We start from the raw sequence: 21,780 nt of genomic DNA, 5'->3' as shown, positions 1-21,780 counted from the left end.
TGTGTGTTTTCCTTTCGCATGGTCTGCAGGTGGCACTGTTGGTTGAAGGTTCACTGAAGTCTGTGCCTATGTGATTAGCACGTCTCACCCTGCCATGTACTCTCTTATTGTTTCTTGCGTGAAGTGACATACTTGACTGTGCATTAGTAGTGCTGTCTTAGGATGTGCTGTGAGACAGTTGATTCCATGGAGTGTCTGTGTCCGTCTAGTGACAGCTGCTGTCTGCGTTCAATAGACGCCTTCTAATGTTTGCTTGTGGCAGTTCCTCCTGATAGGCGCTACATTCCTGAGTCTTGTCTTCCATGTAACATAGCGAGCCAGGCTTGTACCACCTCTGGTTGTCAGTTTATGATGGTGCTATGGGTGACTGTGGTCACAGATCTCTCGTACCCTCATGATGGTGGTATCCGTCTCTGTGACCACAGTTCTCTCATGCCCTCATGATGGTGGTATCGGTCTCTGTCGTCACAGTTCTCTCGTACCCTCATGATGGTGGTATCGGTCTCTGTGGTCGCAGTTCTCTCGTACCCTCATGATAGTGGTATCGGTCTCTGTGGTCGCAGTTCTCTCGTACCCTCATGATGGTGGTATCGGTCTCTGTGATCGCAGTTCTCTCGTACCCTCATGATGGTGGTATCGGTCTCTGTGGTCACAGTCTTGCACCTTCATGATGGTAGTATCGGTCTCCGTTGTCAGTCTTGTACCTTCATGATGGTGGTCTCTGTGGTCACAGTTCTCTCGTACCCTCATGATGGTCGTATCAGTCTCTGTTGTCACAGTTCTCTTGTACCCTCATGATGGTGGTATTCGTCTCTGTGACCACAGTTCTCTCGTGCCCTCATGATGGTGGTATCGGTCTCTGTGGTCACAGTTCTCTCGTACCCTCATGATGGTGGTATCGATTTCTGTGATCACAGTTCTCTCGTACCCTCATGATGGTGGTATCGGTCTCTGTGGTCACAGTCTTGCACCTTCATGATGGTGGTATCGGTCTCCGTTGTCAGTCTTGTACCTTCATGATGGTGGTCTCTGTGGTCACATTTCTTGTACCGTCAAGATGGTGGTATGGGTATCTCTGGTCAGTCTTGTACCTTCATGATGGTGGTATTGGTCCCTGTGGTCACAGTTCTTTTACCCTCATGATGGTGGTATGGGTATCTCTGGTCAGTCTTGTACCTTCATGATGGTGGTATGGGTCTCTGGTCAGTCTTGTACCTTCATGATGATGGTACTGGTCTCTGGTCACAGTTTTTGTACCTTCATGATGGTGATATCGGTATCTCTGGTCAGCCTTGTACCTTCATGATGGTGGTACTGGTCTCTCTGGCCACAGTTCTTGTACCCACATGGTGGTGGTATGGGTCTCACTGGTCACAGTTCTCTTGTACCCTCATGATGGTGGTACTGGTCTCTGTGGTCACAGTTCTTGTACCCTCATGATGGTGGTACGGGTATCTCTGGTCAGCCTTGTACCTTCATGATGGTGGTATTGGTCTCTGTGGTCACAGTTCTTGTACCCTCATGATGGTGGTATGGGTATCTCTGGTCAGTCTTGTACCTTCATGATGGTGGTACTGGTCTCTGTGGTCACAGTTCTTGTACCCTCATGATTGTGGTATGGGTATCTCTGGTCAGTCTTGTACCTTCATGATGGTGGTATCGGTCTCCGTTGTCAGTCATGTACCTTCATGATGGTGGTCTCTGTGGTCACAGTTCTTGTAACGTCATGAAGGTGGTATGGGTATCTCTGGTCAGCCTTGTACCTTCATGATGGTGGTACTGGTCTCTGTGGTCACAGTTCTTGTACCTTCATGATGGTGGTATCGGTCTCCGTTGTCAGTCTTTTACCTTCATGATGGTGGTATGGGTATCTCTGGTCAGCCTTGTACATTCATGATGGTGGTACTGGTCTCTGTGGTCAGAGTTCTTGTACCCTCATGATGGTAGTATGGGTATCTCTGGTCAGTCTTGTACCTTTATGATGGTACTGCGAGTCTGTTATCCAGGGCCCTCTGTTGTGGTCCTGTATCCAATGCCTTGCTTTAGGGTCTTCACCTATGGTTTCATCTACAGTGGTAGCCAGTCACAACTTTCTTTACTGTACTCTTAACTTATTTCTGTATTCCTTCTACATCTGAACGGCCTTTCACTTCTCTTCCTAGTGCACGAAGCAGATGTTCTCAGAGCGCTTTGGTCGGGGATCACGTACGGTCGACTTGGAGCTGGAGACGCAGATAGAGTTACTGCGGGACACGAAGCGTAAATATGAAAGTGTATTGCAGCTGGCCAGAGCACTGACCAACCACTTCTATAACATGGTGCAAACGCAACGTGCCCTCGGAGATGCCTTCTCGGACCTGAGCCAGAAATCGCCAGAACTACAGGTATAAGCTGTGTGAACCCATCCATAATCCCCGATTGACTCATTCCAGGTAGTTCTTGTTCCTTTCCAATCTTGTTTGCGTTTTCGATCAATCCGAGAAACGTGTTCAAATTGTATCTGCTCTTCACAACCCTTCTCTCTCCCACGTTACTCTTTTGTCCACACTTATTTTGTTCCTATCTGTGAAACAGCAGGGCCTTGACTCACTTTAAAAAAAGAATATATTATAAAACACGCCTTCTTGTTCTGGCCCTTGTGGTCCCACCATGCCCTGCCCCAGCTTTTCCACTCAGTACTGTTTGGCACTCGACCAGAGGGATTCCAGAACACCAAGGCTGCTGATTTTGTATTTATTCATTTTTAAAGTTATTGTTTCAAATCTGTTTGTCTCCTGCACACTTAAAAAAAAAAGAAAGAAATAGGGATTATTTTAGGTGTCGGGTCCCTTGTCCCCGAGGCGCGTGCTGTCGCAGTGCTCATCAGTGTCCATGAATAGTAGGTCATTGTCGTTGAGGGTCTTGCCTCCCATGACTGCTGATCCAATGCTCTGTATTGTTTCATCCATGAAGTCCCTCTGGAAGATATCCTTGATGCTCCTGAACCGAGAGCAGGTCATCACATAGGTCCATCCGGATCACCAAACACTGGCTGCTCACGGGCCAGTCAGGGCTTCCCCCTACACATCTGCCTTCTAAATCCATACAGCAGATCTGCACTCCTTCTGTGATTTCGGTTTAGGTGACCTGGAGTGAGTGTATCCTGTAAATGAAGACTCGCTTCCACCTACCATACATTCACTGCATGATCACTCCTTTGCTGACATCTGAACAGTGCAGGACCGTCCCCTCTGGCCGCTGTCTGTAGTTTGTGTGACTTTGAAGCTCGCAGGTGCGCTGGAGAACAGCATGCTATAGCTGTCACACTGACAGGAACAATCAAGACAGCTGTTCCCCAGTCCAGCCTTTTCTTAAATATTTAGTTAGTTAAGACTTCCACACAGTCCCTCTTAATGGTCTTTCTATGTTATAGGCTCCGAGGGGCCATAAGGAGTGCATTCCCCACCTACCCAGTCGGTCCTCCAGAGTTTTAAACCGCCTTGTCTAGACTCACTTTCATTACTCGCTTGTAGGATACAATGCACGCTGAAGCACCACTCGCGATACCATCAGCGAGTACTAAATGAGACAGGACGCTAGAGGCCCTATTGTCTGACGTGGACTGGACATGTTGCTGTACACAAACAGGGGGCTGACTTCTAACCATAGGCTGCATATAATCAACCTCATATTTCGCCATCAACTATATCACACGCCTGCCAGTCTTCATAGACGCGGGCTGCAAACAGCACTAAATGCGCTAGGTTCCCTGAAGACTCCGCAGATTTAAAAATGCACCCTGGGGGTTCCCCCGGATCCAGGTCTTCTGCCAGGAGATTATGGGCACCTTTACAGAAATGACCCTGGACACCATCGATATGTCCCCACAAATGTGCCTTTTGGGACTGGTAAAAACCATATCAGCGACCATGCTAAAGTTGTGGCCTTCGCGTTGCTCATGGCGAAGAAGAAATTCTAGATTCCAGTGGGAATGAAACGCTGTTGCAGCTTCAACTGTAGGTTTGGTGGGACTGAGCTAATTAACGGTGACTTGGAAGCACATTGCCCTTCATATTGTGCACTTCATATAGAAAAAGAATATAAGTTTGGGTTAAATCAATGAAGGAAGAAACCTACTGGGCATGGAAATAGTAGTCCCAAATGTATTTATGATTCTGCTCCTGGTCTCTGGGAAGTTTGATTCTGTTTCTATTTTGTGTCGGTGGCTTTCGTTCTTTTCTACTTTGCAGTTGTTTCATATTCTGTTCTCACTTTTTGAGTTAGTTTCTGTTGCTTTTCTTTTTGGTTAAGGCAGGCATTCATCCTGTTTGGGAGTGGTTACTGTATGTGATCTTCTGTTTTAGCAAAGTTGTATCCTCTAATGTGTTGGAGGTGGTGTATTCCTAACCGACCTTGTGTGTTTGCTTACATTTCGCTTTGATCCTGTTGTTAATTGATTAGTTGAGTAGAGAGTAATTTATTTTCGGTTGTTATGGTTCTGTTTTGGATCCTGTTGAACTTTGGTGATGTCTGTTTCCAAATCCATTGTTTTTCCATGGACCTGTTTCTGATCGCATTCTGTTTGCAATAAGTTGTGATCATGTCTGTGTTTTTTTTGCTAGGTTTGGATTCTGTTCTTTGTTGACAGACTTTGGTTTTAATCCTATTCTATTTATTAACTTTGTTTTTGATCTTGTTCTGTTTAAGCAGCATTTGGTTCTAATCTGTTGTGTGTTGGTGATGTAGTTGATTCTGTTCTGCTTTAGTTTGAGATTGTGCCGTATTCTGCTGCTTGGATGTGTTGCTGCTATTGTTCTGTGTTGATGGAGTTTTCTCTTGGTCCTTTTCCTTGCTGGTTGGATTTGGTACGGATTGTGTTCTACGTAGGCTGATCAAATTTGGTTTGGTTTAAGTTAGGGGTGCTGATAAGTCTTATTCTTTTGCTTGCTTGATTTTGTCCTCCTCTCTGCTACATTTTTTATTTTCCCATCTATACTCATGTACATTTGCTGCTGTTCTTGTACTCTATGGTTTAATCCCATCACAGTGTTGGTTTATTTTTCTTCAGACACTGTCTAGTCTGAGTTTAGTTGTGTCTGAAATCATCATTTGGAAATGCTGGCTTTAAACCTGTCTTGTATAAACGTGGACGTTGTTATTCCTCTGTTTCTTTGTTATGTTTCATTGGTAATCATTTACTTCTGCTGTAGTTTTGCTTTGGTGTAGTTTGCTGTCTATGTTGGTAGATTTAGATGCTCTTTTCATAGTTTGTTAAATTTGTGTTCAGTCCTGGTTGTGTGCGGAGAATTTAGTTTGGTGAGTTGTCATTTTTGATCCCCTTGATTTTATACCATTTGTTTATTTTTGGTGGTTTTGTACTGACCAGTATACTATTGGTAGTTTGCTGTCCTTCTCTAATGTTTGTTGTGGTCAAGCTCAAGGCCTATATGGTTACATTTCCCCCTGTGCTGTTCCCATTGGTTAGCTCTGCCTCAGATCAGCAATGGCTTCTAAATAGTAAAATACATGAACTGTATTGGAATTGTGAGGTTTAAATGTAAAAGTCCTCAGTTGATTTTCACAATCTTCTGTCGTCTTCCAGCAGCCCCGATGTACAGCACTTGGTCGCTACACAGCTAGGTTTGCACTTTATAAATACCAAGAGGTGCGGTGGAGTGTGTTTGACATCCTGTCTTGTTTGGTGGACATTGGTCCTGGCTCCAATACTCAGTTGTTTGAATTTATTGTTGTTCATATTAATAGGGTATTTATAGAGGGCTGTCTTCACGCAAGAGCAGAGTATCTTGACACTGTTATTAAATAAAGCTGCAGTTTCACACGGTTGGGCTATACGAACGACCGACCCGAGCAGTGGTGGGAATGGCGTTTGTTCTGTAACTGGTCAGACAGTCCCCCAGATTAGATTCAGCGCCAGGAGGCTCCCAGGGCATAGAGGCGCTTTGCAAATGCTGCATGCCCTTTTAGATACCAACAGGTCCTCTTCAGCTTGCAGCATTCCAGGCTGAAAAATGTACTACAGTTGAGCTGTCTTCCAACTCCTAATATTACAAATCTTTGTAACAGTTCAGCTCGAGGTGTGTGTGTTGCGTAAATTGTAATTATTAATATTATTATTGTTCCAGGTGAGTTTGCAGTAGACCTGTTCTGTTGATGAGTTTGGAGAGTCTGACTGTTTCATAGGGTAAAGTTTCCATCTTCCTCTACTACATGTTGCCGGAGTTTGATTGTGATCTCTAGTGATGGAGTTTGGCTTTGTCTCAGCTCTGTGTTGTTGAAGCTAGTTTCTGATCTTATTTTGTCTTTATGGAGGTTTAGTGTTACCCTCTTCTCTGATATGTTAACATTGTTCCTGGTGGTGGAGCATGCCTCAGCTCCAGTGCTTTGCCTGAGCAGATCATCGATTATCCTGTTCTGTTGGCAGCTTTGTAGTGGAAGTTGTGTTTGAATCTGTTATGTTTTTTATAAGAGTTTTGCTCTCATTGTGTTATATGGGTGTACTGTTGTGCTGTGCCTGTCGGCTGCAGGTGCGGGTTGGTTCACATTCTGTTCCATGGCGGTGGTGGTTGGTTCTGGCACACTTTTCTGTTGCTAGAGCTTGTTTCTAATTGTATTTTGTATTAGTTTATAATATTTTTGATCTGTGCTTTATTGACTGACTTTCAATTTTACTATTTTCTGTGATCCTGCATCTCTTGATACAGGCTTCAACTCGTTTCCTGGCCTTTTTGTCTATTGCTTATGTATGTTCTCATTTAATTTAATTGTAGTTGATTTTTTTGTGGTTACCATTATTTTGTTTTTCATTGCATTTTCATTCTTATTTTGTTCAGGTTTAGTTGAAGCAATGTTCTGTTCTGGGCTTTATTCTTCTCAGCGTATATTCACTTTGGATTGAGTGTTTTGTATAGAGTGAGATATCATTTGTGTATTGTTGACCTGGTCAGTTCAGGCACATTTGAGACATTGGCAGAAGCCATTTATTTCATAACCACATACCATCTGTGTGGTTTGATCATGCTCGGTCTTCTGAAAAGCTTCTTATCCTAATGTGAGACAGTGTGGTTTGGTTCAGGCTTTTTTCTGTATTGTTCTGTATTGAAATCCACAATGAAACATGGCTCTTACCAGATTTAAAATTATGAATGTGTGTCCTTGTATACAGTGGTACAGTATAAGCAATGCTTTCTCCCTGGTTTAAGTAGAAAGTGCTGCCCTGAGGGTGCAGCTCAAGCCAAAAAACTAGGAGATGGTTTAAGCAAGGTTTTTTTTTATTGTACATCAATGCAGGGCTCTGTCTCCGACACCTTGTTCTGTATTCTATCCTCATTGGTTAACTGGACTTGGGGTACTATCTATGTTCCATGTTTGAGTCTGTCTCAGAGACCCTTGTTCTGTATTCTGCCATTCGTTGGTTAATTGGATCTTGGGGTACCATCTGGAGTCTATGTTGACAGTGTTCTGAGTATAGCCTAGCCAAGCATTCATTATTTCTTCTCTCTCTGTACTTTGAGGTTGACTTCTCTCGACTGTATAGGAATCATTTCTTCTTTCCTTACGGGTCTGACCCAGAAGATAGCTTATTTTGAAATTGTGTGAGAAATACAAGAACCATGATGTTAAAAATGTATTTTATTACTCAATTTCTAATTTTATGGTTTCTCCTAGTGAAGATTTTGCTAATAGAGCAGGTTTAAGGCTGCTGGATACCCCAGTGAGCAGTGGATTCTGGTTTCCTCATTTTAACTATTGCAAGTGTGCCCTGCTAAATGAATTTTGCAATATGATTTTGGTCATTACCTGTCTTTTGTTTTAAGTAATGAGAATGTAAATATATGTTGACAACATTGGATGGGGAATTGAAGCGAGTAATTCCTGTTTACGTGGACTATCGTGGGGCTCCCTTTGAGCCACATTGGGCTGGGGAGATGTACAGGTTTGGACAACTGTAGAGGTTGACACAGCAATGTGTACTCCTTTTTAAAGTATCAGAAGACTACTAAATATTTCTCCTTTGTACAAATACGTTTATGGTGCTACCATAATATAACAAGAGAGGCTGTGACACTGCGTCTGATTCAGACTTCTCTTGTTGACTGTTGTTCAGATAGTATCTTAATGTCCTTGGAGATAGAAATTAGTTTGTGAGTTTGATTCTGATGCTGGCCCAGTTCTCTTCCTTGCAGGAGGAATTTGGTTACAATGCTGAGACCCAGAAACTTCTCTGCAGGAATGGCGAGACTCTTCTGGGGGCTGTGAATTTCTTTGTATCCAGCATTAACACGCTCGTAAACAAGACCATGGAGGACACACTGATGACTGTTAAACTCTATGAGACGGCCAGGTAAGCCATTCCATGATCCCACTGCCATGGGCAATGGTGTTGTCAGTGAGTGTTATTTGTGCAAGATACGTGGAAGTAAACTTCCTACCTGTGTCATTGCATTTTTAGGCCTCAAACCTAGAGTTATTGCACTATTCCTTTTTGTGAGCAGATGACTCTTCATAGCTCTTAAAATAGTGACAATTTACCCTCTGAAAAGTTAAGTTGTGGTTTATTTGTGAAGGCCACTCACCCTCAACCCTCTTGGCTCCTTGATATGCAAAATGAAATAGGATAGATAGAACAAAGGACTAGTTAGGGAAGAGCCAGGTCTTCCACGGATGAGACGCGATTGTGTAGGCATTGGGCAGCGTATATCAGAATTTGGGACTTCCATTCAAGAGATCCTTCCGCAAGGCGAAGCAGTCTACAGATGGGCACAGCGAGAGCAGAGTCCAGCGGATGTTGAATTTCAGTTTAGTAAATATCAGTAGCGTTAAAAGCCGGGAAGTAAGGGAGCTTCCTGTACAGGGCCTTATAACAAGGAACACTGATTTACACATCACTCTTGATCACAGGCAACACTGATGGCCTTTCCAGTGCATGCTCAATTTTATTCAATCCTGATAGACCCTGGCAGTGGCTCCTAAAGAAGCCGCAGGACTGGAGCAGATCAGTTATCCTAATCCTTGTGGGATTGCAAACACACATCGGTAACTGTGATTGACGGCACTAACAACCGTCGCCCTAACTTGGGGTGAACAAAAAAAACTGTGATCCAGCAGATGCCGCCGGGGGTAACAGCTACTAACTGATGCTCTGGAAACCTGCTTTTGGAGTGACAGTCTTGAGTCAGTTGTTAGTCCATGATCCGTCGGTGAATGAACACATTAAGGGCAGTCTCTCATAGGTGCTAGCCATAAACTAGCATCCCATAAAGATGCATGTGACCATCAGTCTCAAGGCAAGTTAAGGGGGCTTGTTGAATGCAATTGAGGTTGAAGTGTGCAATATGCCACTCTGCGGGTTTGCTTTTGTTTACCCAAAGTCACTCATAGCATACCAGTCCTTTGTATCCTTTTGTTGAGTTTCCCTGCCTCAAAACACGCTCATCCACGCCTTATGGAAATCCTGTTGATAGTGCATACTCTCTCTTCCAGCCTGTCTTCTGGTTGCTTCTTGTGCTCTTATCTGAACCCCCTCTTCTTCTCTTTTCAGTGTGTTGATTTGTTTTCTGTTGTTCCACTACGGCTTCTTTCCACAGGTTACATTTTATTTTTCATTGTATTGCTTCAGTTCTTGCGTTAGGGATGCTCCTGCAGTTGTAACTTTCCTGGAGTTTTGAGACTGCTTGGTTCCCTGTTTACCACTCCCTGTGTAGTATTTTCTTAAGCAGTTGGCACTATGGAATCAATTGTTGTTCTACAAGGGTGTCAACAATGCACAAGATAATATTGTAAGCAGTTGTTTCTTCTGTTATTAATCTGATGTATTCTAGCTGTGCTGTTAAACACTCAGTTGACCGACCATAGGTGTTTTTTTCGATGTTCCCTGTATTTAGCAGTCTATACACCATAATAAAACCTGCTCTCAGAGAATTGTGTTTCTCTTAATTTTTTTATTTTTTAAACAATGTTTCTCTTAAATTGGTGGGTCAACCCATGTCCATTACGGGCACATTTTGCAGGAATCTAGATCAGTGGTCCGCAATGCCACAGAATGCCCGTCTGGTAAGACCCTCAGCAAGAAGTAAAGACACCTATTGGGGTGCAGGGGTGAGAAAGGAAACTTTGACATCGTATCACCCTGCAACCAGCCTTGCTATTCCCCCGCTCTTGTGCTTCATATCCTGGATCACTCTCACTTGTGCTGCATGCATATCCATTTTGCATTTTTTGTCTATTTTGTCTCTTTCTATTTGGCATGAGGTGGAATAAATACTAAGCTGCCTTGGTAATCATGAGACAGGTGTAGGGTGGTGGAAGAAAGCAGCATGAGGGGGAATCAAGATTAACCAGCCTTGGTAATCATCAGAGAGAGAGAAAGGCAGGAAGTGTAGGGTGGTGGAAGAAAGAGGCATGAGTTTAGATCAAAAGTAACCCGTCTTGGTAATCATCAGACAAAGAGACAGGAAGTGTAGGGTGGTGGAAGAAAGAGACATTAGGTGTAATCAAGAGTGATCAGCCTTGGTATTCATGAGACAGAGAGACAGGAAGTGTAGAGAGGTGCAAGAAAGAGGCATGAGTTGGAATCAAGCATTTCATATTTCAGTAGTTTATATACACAATTTCCCATTTCAAGATGGCTGCTATACTTTTGAACAGTGTTGACACACTCCTCTTTTTGTTTTTTTCCATTATATTTTGTCTTTATTCATCCTTAGTTCCTTATTTCCATATTTTGCTTTCAATGTTCAGCATGTCATATTTTTAAAATTGATATACGAATCAATTTCCCATTCCAAAATGGCTGCCACATATTTGCAGAGCGCCCACACACCCTTCTTTACTGTTTATAACGGCGGTTATACCAATGGCCGCTGCGTGAATTTTTTCAAACGACGGGAGCATGCTGAACGCTAACTATACTAACACCAAGGTACGTGCACTTCCAATGATCATATTCACACCGGATACAAACGGTGTTGTTGTAATTATGGATGCCGGATTCTTTAGCGGCTAAACACCACGTGTTGATTATTTTTGAGCACACGGTTGAACTTTTATTTCACCGATTCGTTTTCCGGTACACATCCTGATCGCTTTCACTGTTTTCGTTCATTAACATTATTTAGTCGTTTGATAATTTCATTAACGTCTTCGTTTTCTGAAACACTCTAATGTCACTTATAGAACCTGGACACTGGGTGTTATATCATATTTCATCCATCAGACACCATTTATTATCGTCAAGCGCATTTCGATATGTTTTGTCTCATAACACTCATTTCGTTAATTCGGTGTTCGTGCTTTGATTAACACATAGGATCGTCGTGTCTGGGCACAAGGCACCTGCATGAGTTAATATCAGTTCAAGCTAAATGGCCGCTTGAATTTCTCCTATCTCTACGTTTTCAGGAATATTTCCCCTGATGAAGGGTAGTCATTATACCCGAAATGCATTGGGGCTTATCCTTCAGCTGCACACAGAATTTTGGAATTCTTTGAATATTGCATTTGGGATAAACTCATGAATACAATGAGTATAACCTAATGGAGAACTATCATTAATAAACTTTTGGTTTGAATTCGCTTGGAACCATTAGATTTATCTTTATATTTGAATCTACGATTTATTCGTAAACCATTGGCTGTGCTTAGGAGGGACACTACCCACACAGGGTAGTGCAACAGTAGCTATCATTTCTACATCTTGGTTCAGACGTCTCCTCCCAGCACGCCAACAAATATTCAACAGTATTATACAACCACATTTACGTATTGGTGTGCATGGTTCATCACCCATTGGAATCAAGCATTGCCAACCCAGCATTTAAAAACACCAGCAGCTGAGCTCCTAATGGAAAACTTTGGGTCCTTACTTTCAATTTCATTCAAATTAAGCACTGTCTTTTCTACACTTCGTCCCTGATCGGTTTCACTTGCCTTTTTGCATGTACTCTTGCTTTGCTTTTTCATGTATATGATCTCATTGCCTTCCCTTCTATGCATCTTATATTTGATCTGTCTACGGAGTACTCTTTTCTCTCTTTTCCATATTGTGTGTTTGGTGTCTTTGCTCTCCCACACATCTTTGATCAGTCTGAGTCCCTGATCCAGCCCCAATTGTGGGTCTCTGATCTGAGGCTGAGTTCAGCTAGATCTCGGCCAATGTCTCACTAACAGATCACTAAGGAAGGGCTAGTTGTTTGGGAGGTTCTCCAGGAGTGCCTCTGACTTGGCGCTGGTACCTTCAGCGCCAAGAAGCCTTGTATAGTTCAACGTAGATGTACAGGAAACCCATGATTACCCAAATGGTGAGAATGAGGAAGGGATTGATGTCATGCCCCCTTGTTATACTGAGAATGGACTTTAGCTATATCTAACCTCTTCTTTATACTGAGGATGGACTTTAGCTATATCTAACCTCTTCTTTATACTGAGGATGGACTTTAGGCCGATCTCCAGAATAGGACTCCACATTCAGACGCCCCACTGAGGAAAGAGCCTCTTTTGCTGTGCTGGTTCATAGGAAATCTGAGGATCTGGAACTTAAAGTACCTACTGTAGAATGTAAGGCTACTCTTCTGAATTTTTCAACCTAGCCTGTCTTTAGAACCTTTACTGCACTTCAAGTGAAGCCCTGACAAGCTGCAGCATAAGTGAAGCCCTGCTTGCTGCTGCCGATAAGTTGCCAGCGCCATAGGCCTGCTCAGCATGACTAGCCTTTTTGATTCCGCACTCTTTACTGCAAAGCTTTGTAGTGTAGGCTTCAGCCAATGAAGTGAATTGAAGTGTTTTTTCCACCGCTCTGGCTTATAGAGAAGCTAAACACATTAATGCTTTAGGCAAACTAGCGTTCTCCTCTGTCAGCTTTGCATTACGCTCTTTGAATGCAGTGCCTTCCAGGCAGCTGCGGCCATGCCTTCTTTGACACGGTGAGCGATATCTTGTCCATCCTCCCTGAGGAGATTCAAATTACTTTTGCAAAAACAGGCCAGGTGAATTCAGCTCTGGAGTGATTTAAAGATTGTTGTCCATGGCTCGGTTGATTTGATTAATCAATTCCACAAACAATACTGGAAGTTCAGGGGGCTCCTTCTGGCACCTGGCTTCTCATCAGAGGCAGCATCTCTGCCTGTGCAGCAGCCTGCCTGGTCTTTTCAGGGGTCCAAGTGGCGTGGTGGTGATAGAACAGCGCTAACACCATCATAGTCAGTCCTAGTCTTCCTCTAGCACCAACATCAACAAACTGCACCGATTTCCCCCTTACAAAGTCTCTTGTGCCCTATGGGGAGTAGAATGCGCGTGTACCTGTCTAGCCGTTGCACAATTACTTCAGACCAGTGGGTCCGCAGGTAGTCCTTCAAGATTATGCCCTTCCCTTTTTTCAGCATCCTCCTCCCTGTACCTTCTACTTTCGTCCATGTTTTGTCAGATTATGCCTCGATTCTTGCTAGAGAGGTTCTGTCATTACTGGCTGAGTGTGGCTCAGAAGGAGAGAGACACCAGGGGCTCTTCCTTCAATTGTCTGGTGCCCAAAAGGTTGGTGTGCTAAGGCTGATTTTAGATCCTCAGTTCCAGAACAATTTCCATCAGAAGGACAAATTCAAGACCATGGCCCCGGTCCTCTCCTCTCTGAACCCCGGGAACTAGATGGTGTCCTTAGAGACGCAGGATGTTTTATTACCATGTGCCAGTCCCACGGGCATTCCCTGCGATTCATTGTGGAAAAGGAACTCTTTCAGTTTGCCATCCTGCCCGTTCGGCTCATTTCACTTCCTGTGTCTTCACGACAGTGATGGCGGTTGTCATTGCTCATCTTAGTGCACATCTTCCCCTACATCGATAATCTGCTGCTGCTGCAGGGCTCGCAGTCATGGACCACCTGCAAAATGACTATTTCCTGACTTTCCCTCCTGGGGTTCTAAATGAATGAGTCGAAATCCCAACTGCAACCGACGCAGAAGAATCCCTTCATAGGGGCAGATCTAGACACAGTGGTGTAAAACCCCCTTCTGCCCTTGTCTGAGGATTCATTGTCTCCTGGCCTCTTTAATGCTTCTGGTGCCTCCTGATTGTTCTTCAGTGGAGCCCCTGCCTTAACTTTACTTCGCATCGGGGATGCTTAATGGACTAAAGCCAAGTCTCAGAAAGGACAGCCCAAGACCTTCAATGGTGGATGAAAGACGCCAACCGGACATCCATCCAGTTTCCCTACTCCACCCAGAGCTCATAGGGGTGATGGGTGACATATACAACATCTCTGGGTGGAGGGTGGAAGTTCACCTGGACAAGATAGAGATCAGAAGCCTCTGGCCTCTGCAGAGGCTCCACATCAGTCTTCCGGAGCTGTGTGCCTTGCAATCGGCACTTTTAAAGGTTATTTGTTGGCTCTTAAGGACGTTCTATACTTGCTGGATCAGCCATTTTATTTAAATCACCAGTTGTGATCCCTTTCTTTGAAAGGGCTTGCATATGTTTGCTCCTGCACCTTTTGTTGTGCCGCAGTCAGACCTGGATTTGGCTCTTACCTTCTTAATGTGCACACCTTTCGAGCCTTCATGCCGCTGTTTTAAGGTTCCTGACTCTATATACAGGCTTCCTTATTGAGATTATTTCTGCGTGCCGTGTCATAGATCTGCAGGTGCTGTTGCTGCATCCACAATATTCCATCATTTTCTGGCCAAACAAGTGCTTCAGCCTTGCACCATCTCTGCTAGAAGTGGTGTCTCCTTTCCTTGTAGGGCAGCCCATCACAGTCCCACTTTCTTCTCTTGGCCACATCCCAAGGAGGAGGAGCGACTTCACTGGTTGATCTCCAAAAGAGCCCAACGACTTTATATTGATCGGATTAAAAAGCATGAAGCAGACTCATTTTTTGTGTGAAATTCTGTGGTGCTAAGAAGGGAAGGGCAGTTTGGAAGTGTACCTTATCCAGATGGATCGTCCTTTGCATAAAAATGTGGTAGTCCTTGGTCGAGAAGAAGCTTCTACCAGAGCTAAATCCGTCATTATGGCCTTGGGCAGTTGTCCTCTGGTACTGGACATCTGAAAGGCAGCTACATGGTCCCCATCTTCACCTGGCATTATTGCACTGATTTAGAGGTTCACAGAGGAGGCCGTTTTGCCCACACAGCCCTGCAGGATTTCCTGGTGTGAAGTCCACTCCTCGTACCCTCCACCTTTTTGGAGGTACTGGTCTGGTACCTGTTCAAACTTGAGGAATTTGCGGTTAGAAGTATCCATTAGAACAAAAGGCTATGTTCGGGAATGCTCTTTATGGTGGATACTGTATCTAAAGCAAACATAAAGAGATGATGGACAGAGCGCTGAAACTTTTCAGACACTCATCCCCAGTCACATGTCTGGGTTGAATCCATCATCGTTTTTTAGCTCACTTCGCCACCCCAGTTCAGACCCAGCTATATGCAAATCAGTTTTGACCCTGTGCCTTATGGGAACTGTCCAGCCTGAACTGCCAAGCCAGGTCTTCCCTGGACCGGAAACAAGCATCCGGTTTGGGAGTAACACCCCATATCAGCCAGACTAGCTTGAATCCAGTGGCAAAGTGCGCAAGGGACCCACGTCTGGGCATACCCTGCCAACTTCAGGTGAACAAAGCAAACACAAGGAGATGATGGACGGAGCGCTGATACTTTTCAGACACTCACCCCCAGTCACAGATCTGGGTTGAATCCATCTGATACTGTATCTAGCCACAGATTCCTTATCACCCACCCACCCATCCCTCCATTCTGTGGAGTGGATTTCTAGGTTTTAATGAGGTCCCATGTTACGGTTCACAATCTGTTTCTGATACTCTGTGTCTACGGGTGTAGATGGCTTTATGGTAAACTGACTTGAACGTGCTGGGATTACATCTATATACGTCTCCATGGTGTCCCTCCGGGAGGACGGTGGGGTTGCTGTGGAGTCTCATGGCAACACCTATCGGCATATGGGAGCTATAGTGGGAATGTTTCTGGACCCAGTCTGGTGCCTCAGAATATTTTAAAGGTGAGGAATCTGCAGTTAGAGTAGCCATCAGAAGAAGATAATTTGTTGGTTTAGTGTCTTTGCTCTGCTGCACTTGTCTTTAATCAGTAGGTTCCATGCTCCACATGTTTTGTTCAGTCTTCTTTTTAATGTGTTTGATCTCTTTGTGCTCGTCTTTGATCTCTTCCCTTTGCTTTTTAATTTTTCTCTTTGCTTTCTTTTAGCTCTTGTTCTCTCTTGTCTTTGTTGTTGCTCTCCTGGTCTTGTTCTGATTTTCATCTTCATTCGCACATAAAGTTGTGAGAGCGCGTCATCAATTAATTTGCTTGAGTCCCGCCTCTGTATTAACAGGTGGGAGAATAGTTCAATATAAGAATACGGAAAGAAAGCAGCAGATCATATAATATCTTTTAAATTGTCATGTGCCGTAAGGAGGGGCAGGGCATGTGTGCCAGATGTTTTTGTCTTCTGCACATCCTACACCTCTGCTTCATATTGTTTGTGAAAACCAGTGGGACCCGAACATGTCTTTCTTGTCTTGGATGCAGGTGGTGGTCTTTGAAGAGTTTCTTGCTGTCTTCATTCAGATCCATATTAATGTCTATTTTTCATTTACAGATAATGATAACCAGATCTATCTGGAAATTTTATTTTTGTTGATTTTGTTATAGGTGTTTTTTATATAGCACGGCCTAGCTCCGAGATACAGCAGAGGGAGCTTTACAGGGAACGTCTTTAGCAGGAGCATCTCGAATAAATGATGCTCTGCACAAAACAGTGTAGACTGTGGGATCATTTGAAGACCTTTTTGAAGAACCATGTTATGACCTGGAGGGGTTGCAGTCCAGATAGTCTATATCTGTTTAAAGCCACATTTGCAATGTAATCCGCAAGGTGATAAAAATGGCTTGACTTTTAGATGACGTGCGGAATTCGATATTAGTCCTTAGGTTTTTAGGGTCTAATGTCAACTTCACTATTGGACCGTTTCTCCTCCAGATGTTGGCCAGTGAATTCTTTGTAATACACCATTTGGCCTTCTAGACATTCAACAACAGAGCAGCTGCCAGGAAGTTAGTTTCCTTTTTCTTTTTATTCTTCTCAGAATTTGAAATTGCTGATGTTGGGGGTATTGGTTTGTACCTGGATATAGTCTTTCAGGTAGCTATTCCAATATGCCAGTTTTCATTAGAATCCACGTTGTAGTCCCCACCTTCCTCCATGTATGTGATTGAACCTGGTCTCTTGCACTCCTCGGCTCTTTTCAGTTTTCAAGGAGTAGCACTTGAGTGCCACTGAGCGTTTAGCACCAAACATTGTACCAGAGTGTCTCCCGGGGCAGGAAGGAGGTCCAGGCCCTACTTCAACATGGAGCGAGCTGGCCCACGGCCTCGAACACATCAAATGTGATGAATGAAAGATGTGGCTTTTGACTTTTATATCAGACCAAATTAAAATGCCATTGCCTTCAGGCTTTAAGTGTGACATCTCGGCATTATGTTCTGTTACACATTGCAGCAATTCTGCAGGTTTAAGCCTGCACATTATTTTTATCCAGTGGAGAACAATGTATTCTTAGTATTGTATAGGGCAGTGAACAGAATCTGTGACCTTTCTATGGAGTATTATGTAGTTTTCGATTTACAGAGACCAGTGTCTCTGTTTGTTTGTGCCCAAATGTCTCCAGCCTCGATTGAGATGGATGTCCGTGCTCACTCTGAAGCCCGTTGTCACAGATCTCCAATGTACCCACTGTCTGAGCTCCGCTGTGTCTGATCTTGTTTCCTGTAGAGGGAAATTGAGCACAACAAAGAAATGAATTGTATCAGGGAGAAGGAAGTGATCTTTTTGACTAATTCAAGAGGCCAGTCACACCAGCAATGTTTGGCTCAAACCCCAATACTAACCTGGCACCTAGTGTGTGTCAAATCTTTCGTTTTCAGGTCTCGCCTACGCAGCGCGCATGCGCTGCATAGGTGGGCTTTTAGCCGTCGCTCTGCTCTTTTTTGAAGCACATACTCGTGATTGTGGCGGCATCCACCTTGCGGGAGCGAGCAGTGGCGCGCATGCTAATTGGCTGTTGCTCGCTCCTGCAAGGCGGATGGCACCACAAGCACGAGTGTGCTTGAAAACAGCTGCTGTTACTCCCTCTCTCTCTCACAACCCTCCCGCCCATTCCTTTCTTTGATGCTTTTTTTTAATCTTTCAGCGCGAGGCGTGTGCGCGCGCTTGTTTCCTTTTGGTGTAATCTGTAATTAATGTATGTTTAGTTCATAATTGGATTGTATCCTCTTAAATGCGAAATTGAGCACTTCACCAATAATGTTACATCACACTAAGACTTGATTCCTCTTGAACTCTATCACCGCAAATCAAGCATTTCAGAAGACAGGTTCGTCCACCCTCAATCACTTTTTCTTATCTGAATGCCCATAACGCGGTCCTTCCATAAGGGTCAATCGGCATTCTCGAATTACCATAATTATTTTTGAAGGGAACATCGCTTTCTAACCATAAGCGGCACGTTATTTGGGTCATATTTTTATGTCCAAGTTTTGTTGTAACTCAGTAACTCTTCAGTATCAATGATACTGACCCGTGCCCACTCCGGTATCAGTTTACACAGACACCAGCATTTAGCTGCTGTCACGGGCCGCGCACGCTTTCAGCGTGGAAACCGTGACGTAAACCATTCATGGTATTTCTACAGTGGGCTGACAGCTTCATTTAAGACAGCAGCTGACCACTGTTACGTCGAGCGAAACTATTCAGGTAAGCGGGTTCCCTGGCACTTACATTCTACCATCATAGAGTGTTTAATTCCCTATGCGCACTTGCGATGTCTGCATTCTTTTTTTAAAATAAAATTGTTATCGAACTTCACGGCGCCTCTCTCTCTACCTCTCTCTCTCTACCTCTCTCCCTCTACCTCTCTCTACTTCTCTCCCTCTCTCTACTTCTCTCTACCTTTCTACCTCTCTCTCTATCTCTCTCTCTACCTCTCTACCACTATCTCTCTCTACCTATCTCTCTCTACCTCTCTCTCTCTCTACCTCTCTCCCTCTACCTCTCTCTATCTCTACCTCTCTACCTCTCTCTCTCTACCTCTCTCTCTCTCTACCTCTCTCTCTCTCTACCTCTCTACCTCTCTCTCGACCTCTCTACCCCTCTCTCGACCTCTCTACCCCTCTCTACCTCTCTCTCTCTACCTCTCTCTCTACCTCTCTCTACCTACCTCTCTCTACCTCTCTCTCTACCTCTCCACCTCCCTACCACTCTCTACCTCCCTACCACTCTCTACCTCTACCTCTCTCTCGACCTCTCTACCTTTCTACCTCTTTCTAACTTTCTACCTCTCTCTCCCTACCTCTCTCCCTACCTCTCTACCTCTCTCAAAGATGGCTGCAGCCTCTACGTGGGATGCGGTGGACTAAGTGGCAGTCGGAGCCTGATAGCACTGCTTATCCTTTAAAAAAAAAAACAAGCATTGGCATAGCCGATAGGTCTCCCCTTTGGGACCTCATAAGTGTTTAGTTATCCAGTACAATATCCTTGGTGCAACAACATCAAGTGTTTGCATGGCTAAACACTTATAAGGTCCCAAAGGCGAGACCTATTGGCTATGCCAATGCTTGTTATCTCTTCTGCTACTTTCTTACATTCTCAACCTATTTTCATATTTGACTGGCAACAACTAAGCCCTTTAAACCTATCAATGAAGCAAATTCTTAGAATAGGTAAATCTCTTAAAAAGGTAGCTTTCCGAAAAGCTGATATAACAAATCCCCTAACTGTATCATGTTATCATTTTACCCCATGACGAGTGCATTGCAGTTTAGGAGCTCTCTTTAGAGTTCACACCTCAGATTTTCACTGACCAATCTGGTCTCCATATGTGGCGGTCCTGCGGCCTCTGCTCGCTTCTACCTCCACCGCCTGATGTTTCCTATCTGGATTTGGTCCCTGTGGACTCCAACTCGTCAGCCTTGCCTCCCCTGCTGTTGTAAACCTCTGCCATTATGAACTGTAGACTTGTGATGGTGTTTTTCGGATGCATGTTTCATGTCTTTTTCCCATGGATCAATGCCCTTTAATCAGCACTTTTTGTCTTCTGTCTCAGGTTGGAATATGATGCATATCGAACAGACCTGGACGAGCTAAACATGGGTCCACGGGACGCAGCCACCCTCTCTCGGATCGATGTAGCACAGCAGAACTTCCATATCCACAAGGAAAAGTATGAGAAGCTCCGAGGAGACGTGGCCATTAAGCTGAAGTTCCTGGAGGAAAATAAAGTGAGCATGGCAACATCATGGGTGAAGATGGGCTGCTCTATAGAGTGCTCTGTTACAGTGTTCAGATCTGTTTATTGATATGTCATGCATTGCATGTGTGTGTGTGTGTATACATATTTGTTTAGTGACAAAACCGAAGGTTAAAGTGACATTATAGTTAAGTGCTGAATAAAGTAAAAACGAACATTTAAAATTTTAAAAAACTCTGAAATTCACCACTTATGATTTACTGGGCTAACTATCACTTGCGCCTCCACCGTGCACTGCTTATGACCTCCGATATTACATCAAGCATGAAATGTTTACTAGCATCATTAATTGACAGGCAACGCTGCTAACGCTTTTGCCATCATGAGGGGATACACTAGGCAGACGTGTGCTAAACATAAGAAGACTCCTCAACGCAAGGTCTCATTCCTGCTTTCAAAGTCCTTCCTGCGGCAGATCATCGTTGTGGTTGAAGCCTCCGGGTAAGTTCAAGAAAAAGCATAAGAAGTCAAACTGGAATCGGCACCTTCCTGCCACTCTCAGACTCCAGAGAGGGCAAATAGCATCAGCGTGCCTTCCCGTCTTGCTCCTGATCTCTATCAGAGCTGAATCAGAGTTTGATCCTGGCGTGTCCTACAAGTTCGTCGGCGACGTCGCAGCAAGTAGAGTACTCAGATAGTCCAGGATGCACATATTTGTCACTTTACCTGCTCCCTCTAGCACACAGAAGTGGCAGCAATGATTGATGGGGCTTTGGATACAGCCGTCCCAGTCAGACAGATGATGGGTGGTGTAACTGAGTCACCAGGCTGGCTGCATTCAACATCATTCCTCCTTGAGGTCCAGCATTGCATACTAGCTACTCCATTTGATGGAGGACACCAATAAAATCAGACACAGACCCTGCCCGATTCCTCTGGACCCTCCAGTGCAGAAGACAAGCCTCCTTTCACAGTGCAAGAGTCCGAGGGGAGTCATTTCAATAGGCTCCCAGTGGAGTGATTTCCATCAGTCCTACCCCAACAGACACCTATCTTTTGACAATCATACTATCCCCTACAACAGCAACTCACATTTTGATCATCCTATACCAAACAGTAACCGTACAAGAGGAGCAAGTCAGTCCAAGCAAGACTCATCGCACAAACTCCGACAGACTGCACACTCAGCTACTTGGAACATTCCACCCCCTGCATCCAGCCCGATGGGAGGAACAGTCCCCCGCGTTCCTTCGCTGGTGGGCAGAAGTTGCCTCAGACAGGTTTCAGACATGGTGCGTTATGGACATAAACTTGGATTCCTACCAAAACTACTCCTCCATTACCCTGGAAGATTTCCCATCAGCATCTGTGATTATTGAAAGTGGAGATTCTTTTCATGATGAAAATCCCACTGAAATACAGGTTAATACCCTAGGTTTTTCTTATTCCTAAAGGGTAAAGAGGATGGCAACTCATTTCAGAGGTCTGACAAATAAACACATGCCTGCTGAAGTGCTCAACATCTCCAAGATGGCAAA

The 21,780-nt window shown here is 44.3% G+C and overlaps 1 protein-coding gene across 12 annotated transcripts in view; it reads left to right on the top strand.

The window, feature by feature from the left end:
- Positions 1 to 21,780, top strand: part of ARFIP2 (ARF interacting protein 2) — a 286,324-nt gene that overhangs the window by 246,145 nt on the left and 18,399 nt on the right. For 7 of the 12 annotated variants that reach the window (XM_085623544.1, XM_085623537.1, XM_085623543.1 and 4 more), the window contains 3 exons: positions 2,163 to 2,384; positions 8,169 to 8,341; positions 20,099 to 20,273. In XM_085623544.1, coding sequence (XP_085479670.1) covers positions 2,163 to 2,384; positions 8,169 to 8,341; positions 20,099 to 20,273 — 570 coding nt within the window. The remainder of the gene's footprint in view (positions 1 to 2,162; positions 2,385 to 8,168; positions 8,342 to 20,098; positions 20,274 to 21,780) is intronic. The other 5 variants (XM_085623546.1, XM_085623542.1, XM_085623545.1 and 2 more) reach the window with 1 other exon arrangement.

Source organism: Triturus cristatus, chromosome 8 (genome assembly GCF_964204655.1).
Source record: "Triturus cristatus chromosome 8, aTriCri1.1, whole genome shotgun sequence".
Lineage (NCBI taxonomy): Eukaryota > Metazoa > Chordata > Amphibia > Caudata > Salamandridae > Triturus > Triturus cristatus.
This window is presented reverse-complemented; position numbering and strand designations above follow the sequence as displayed.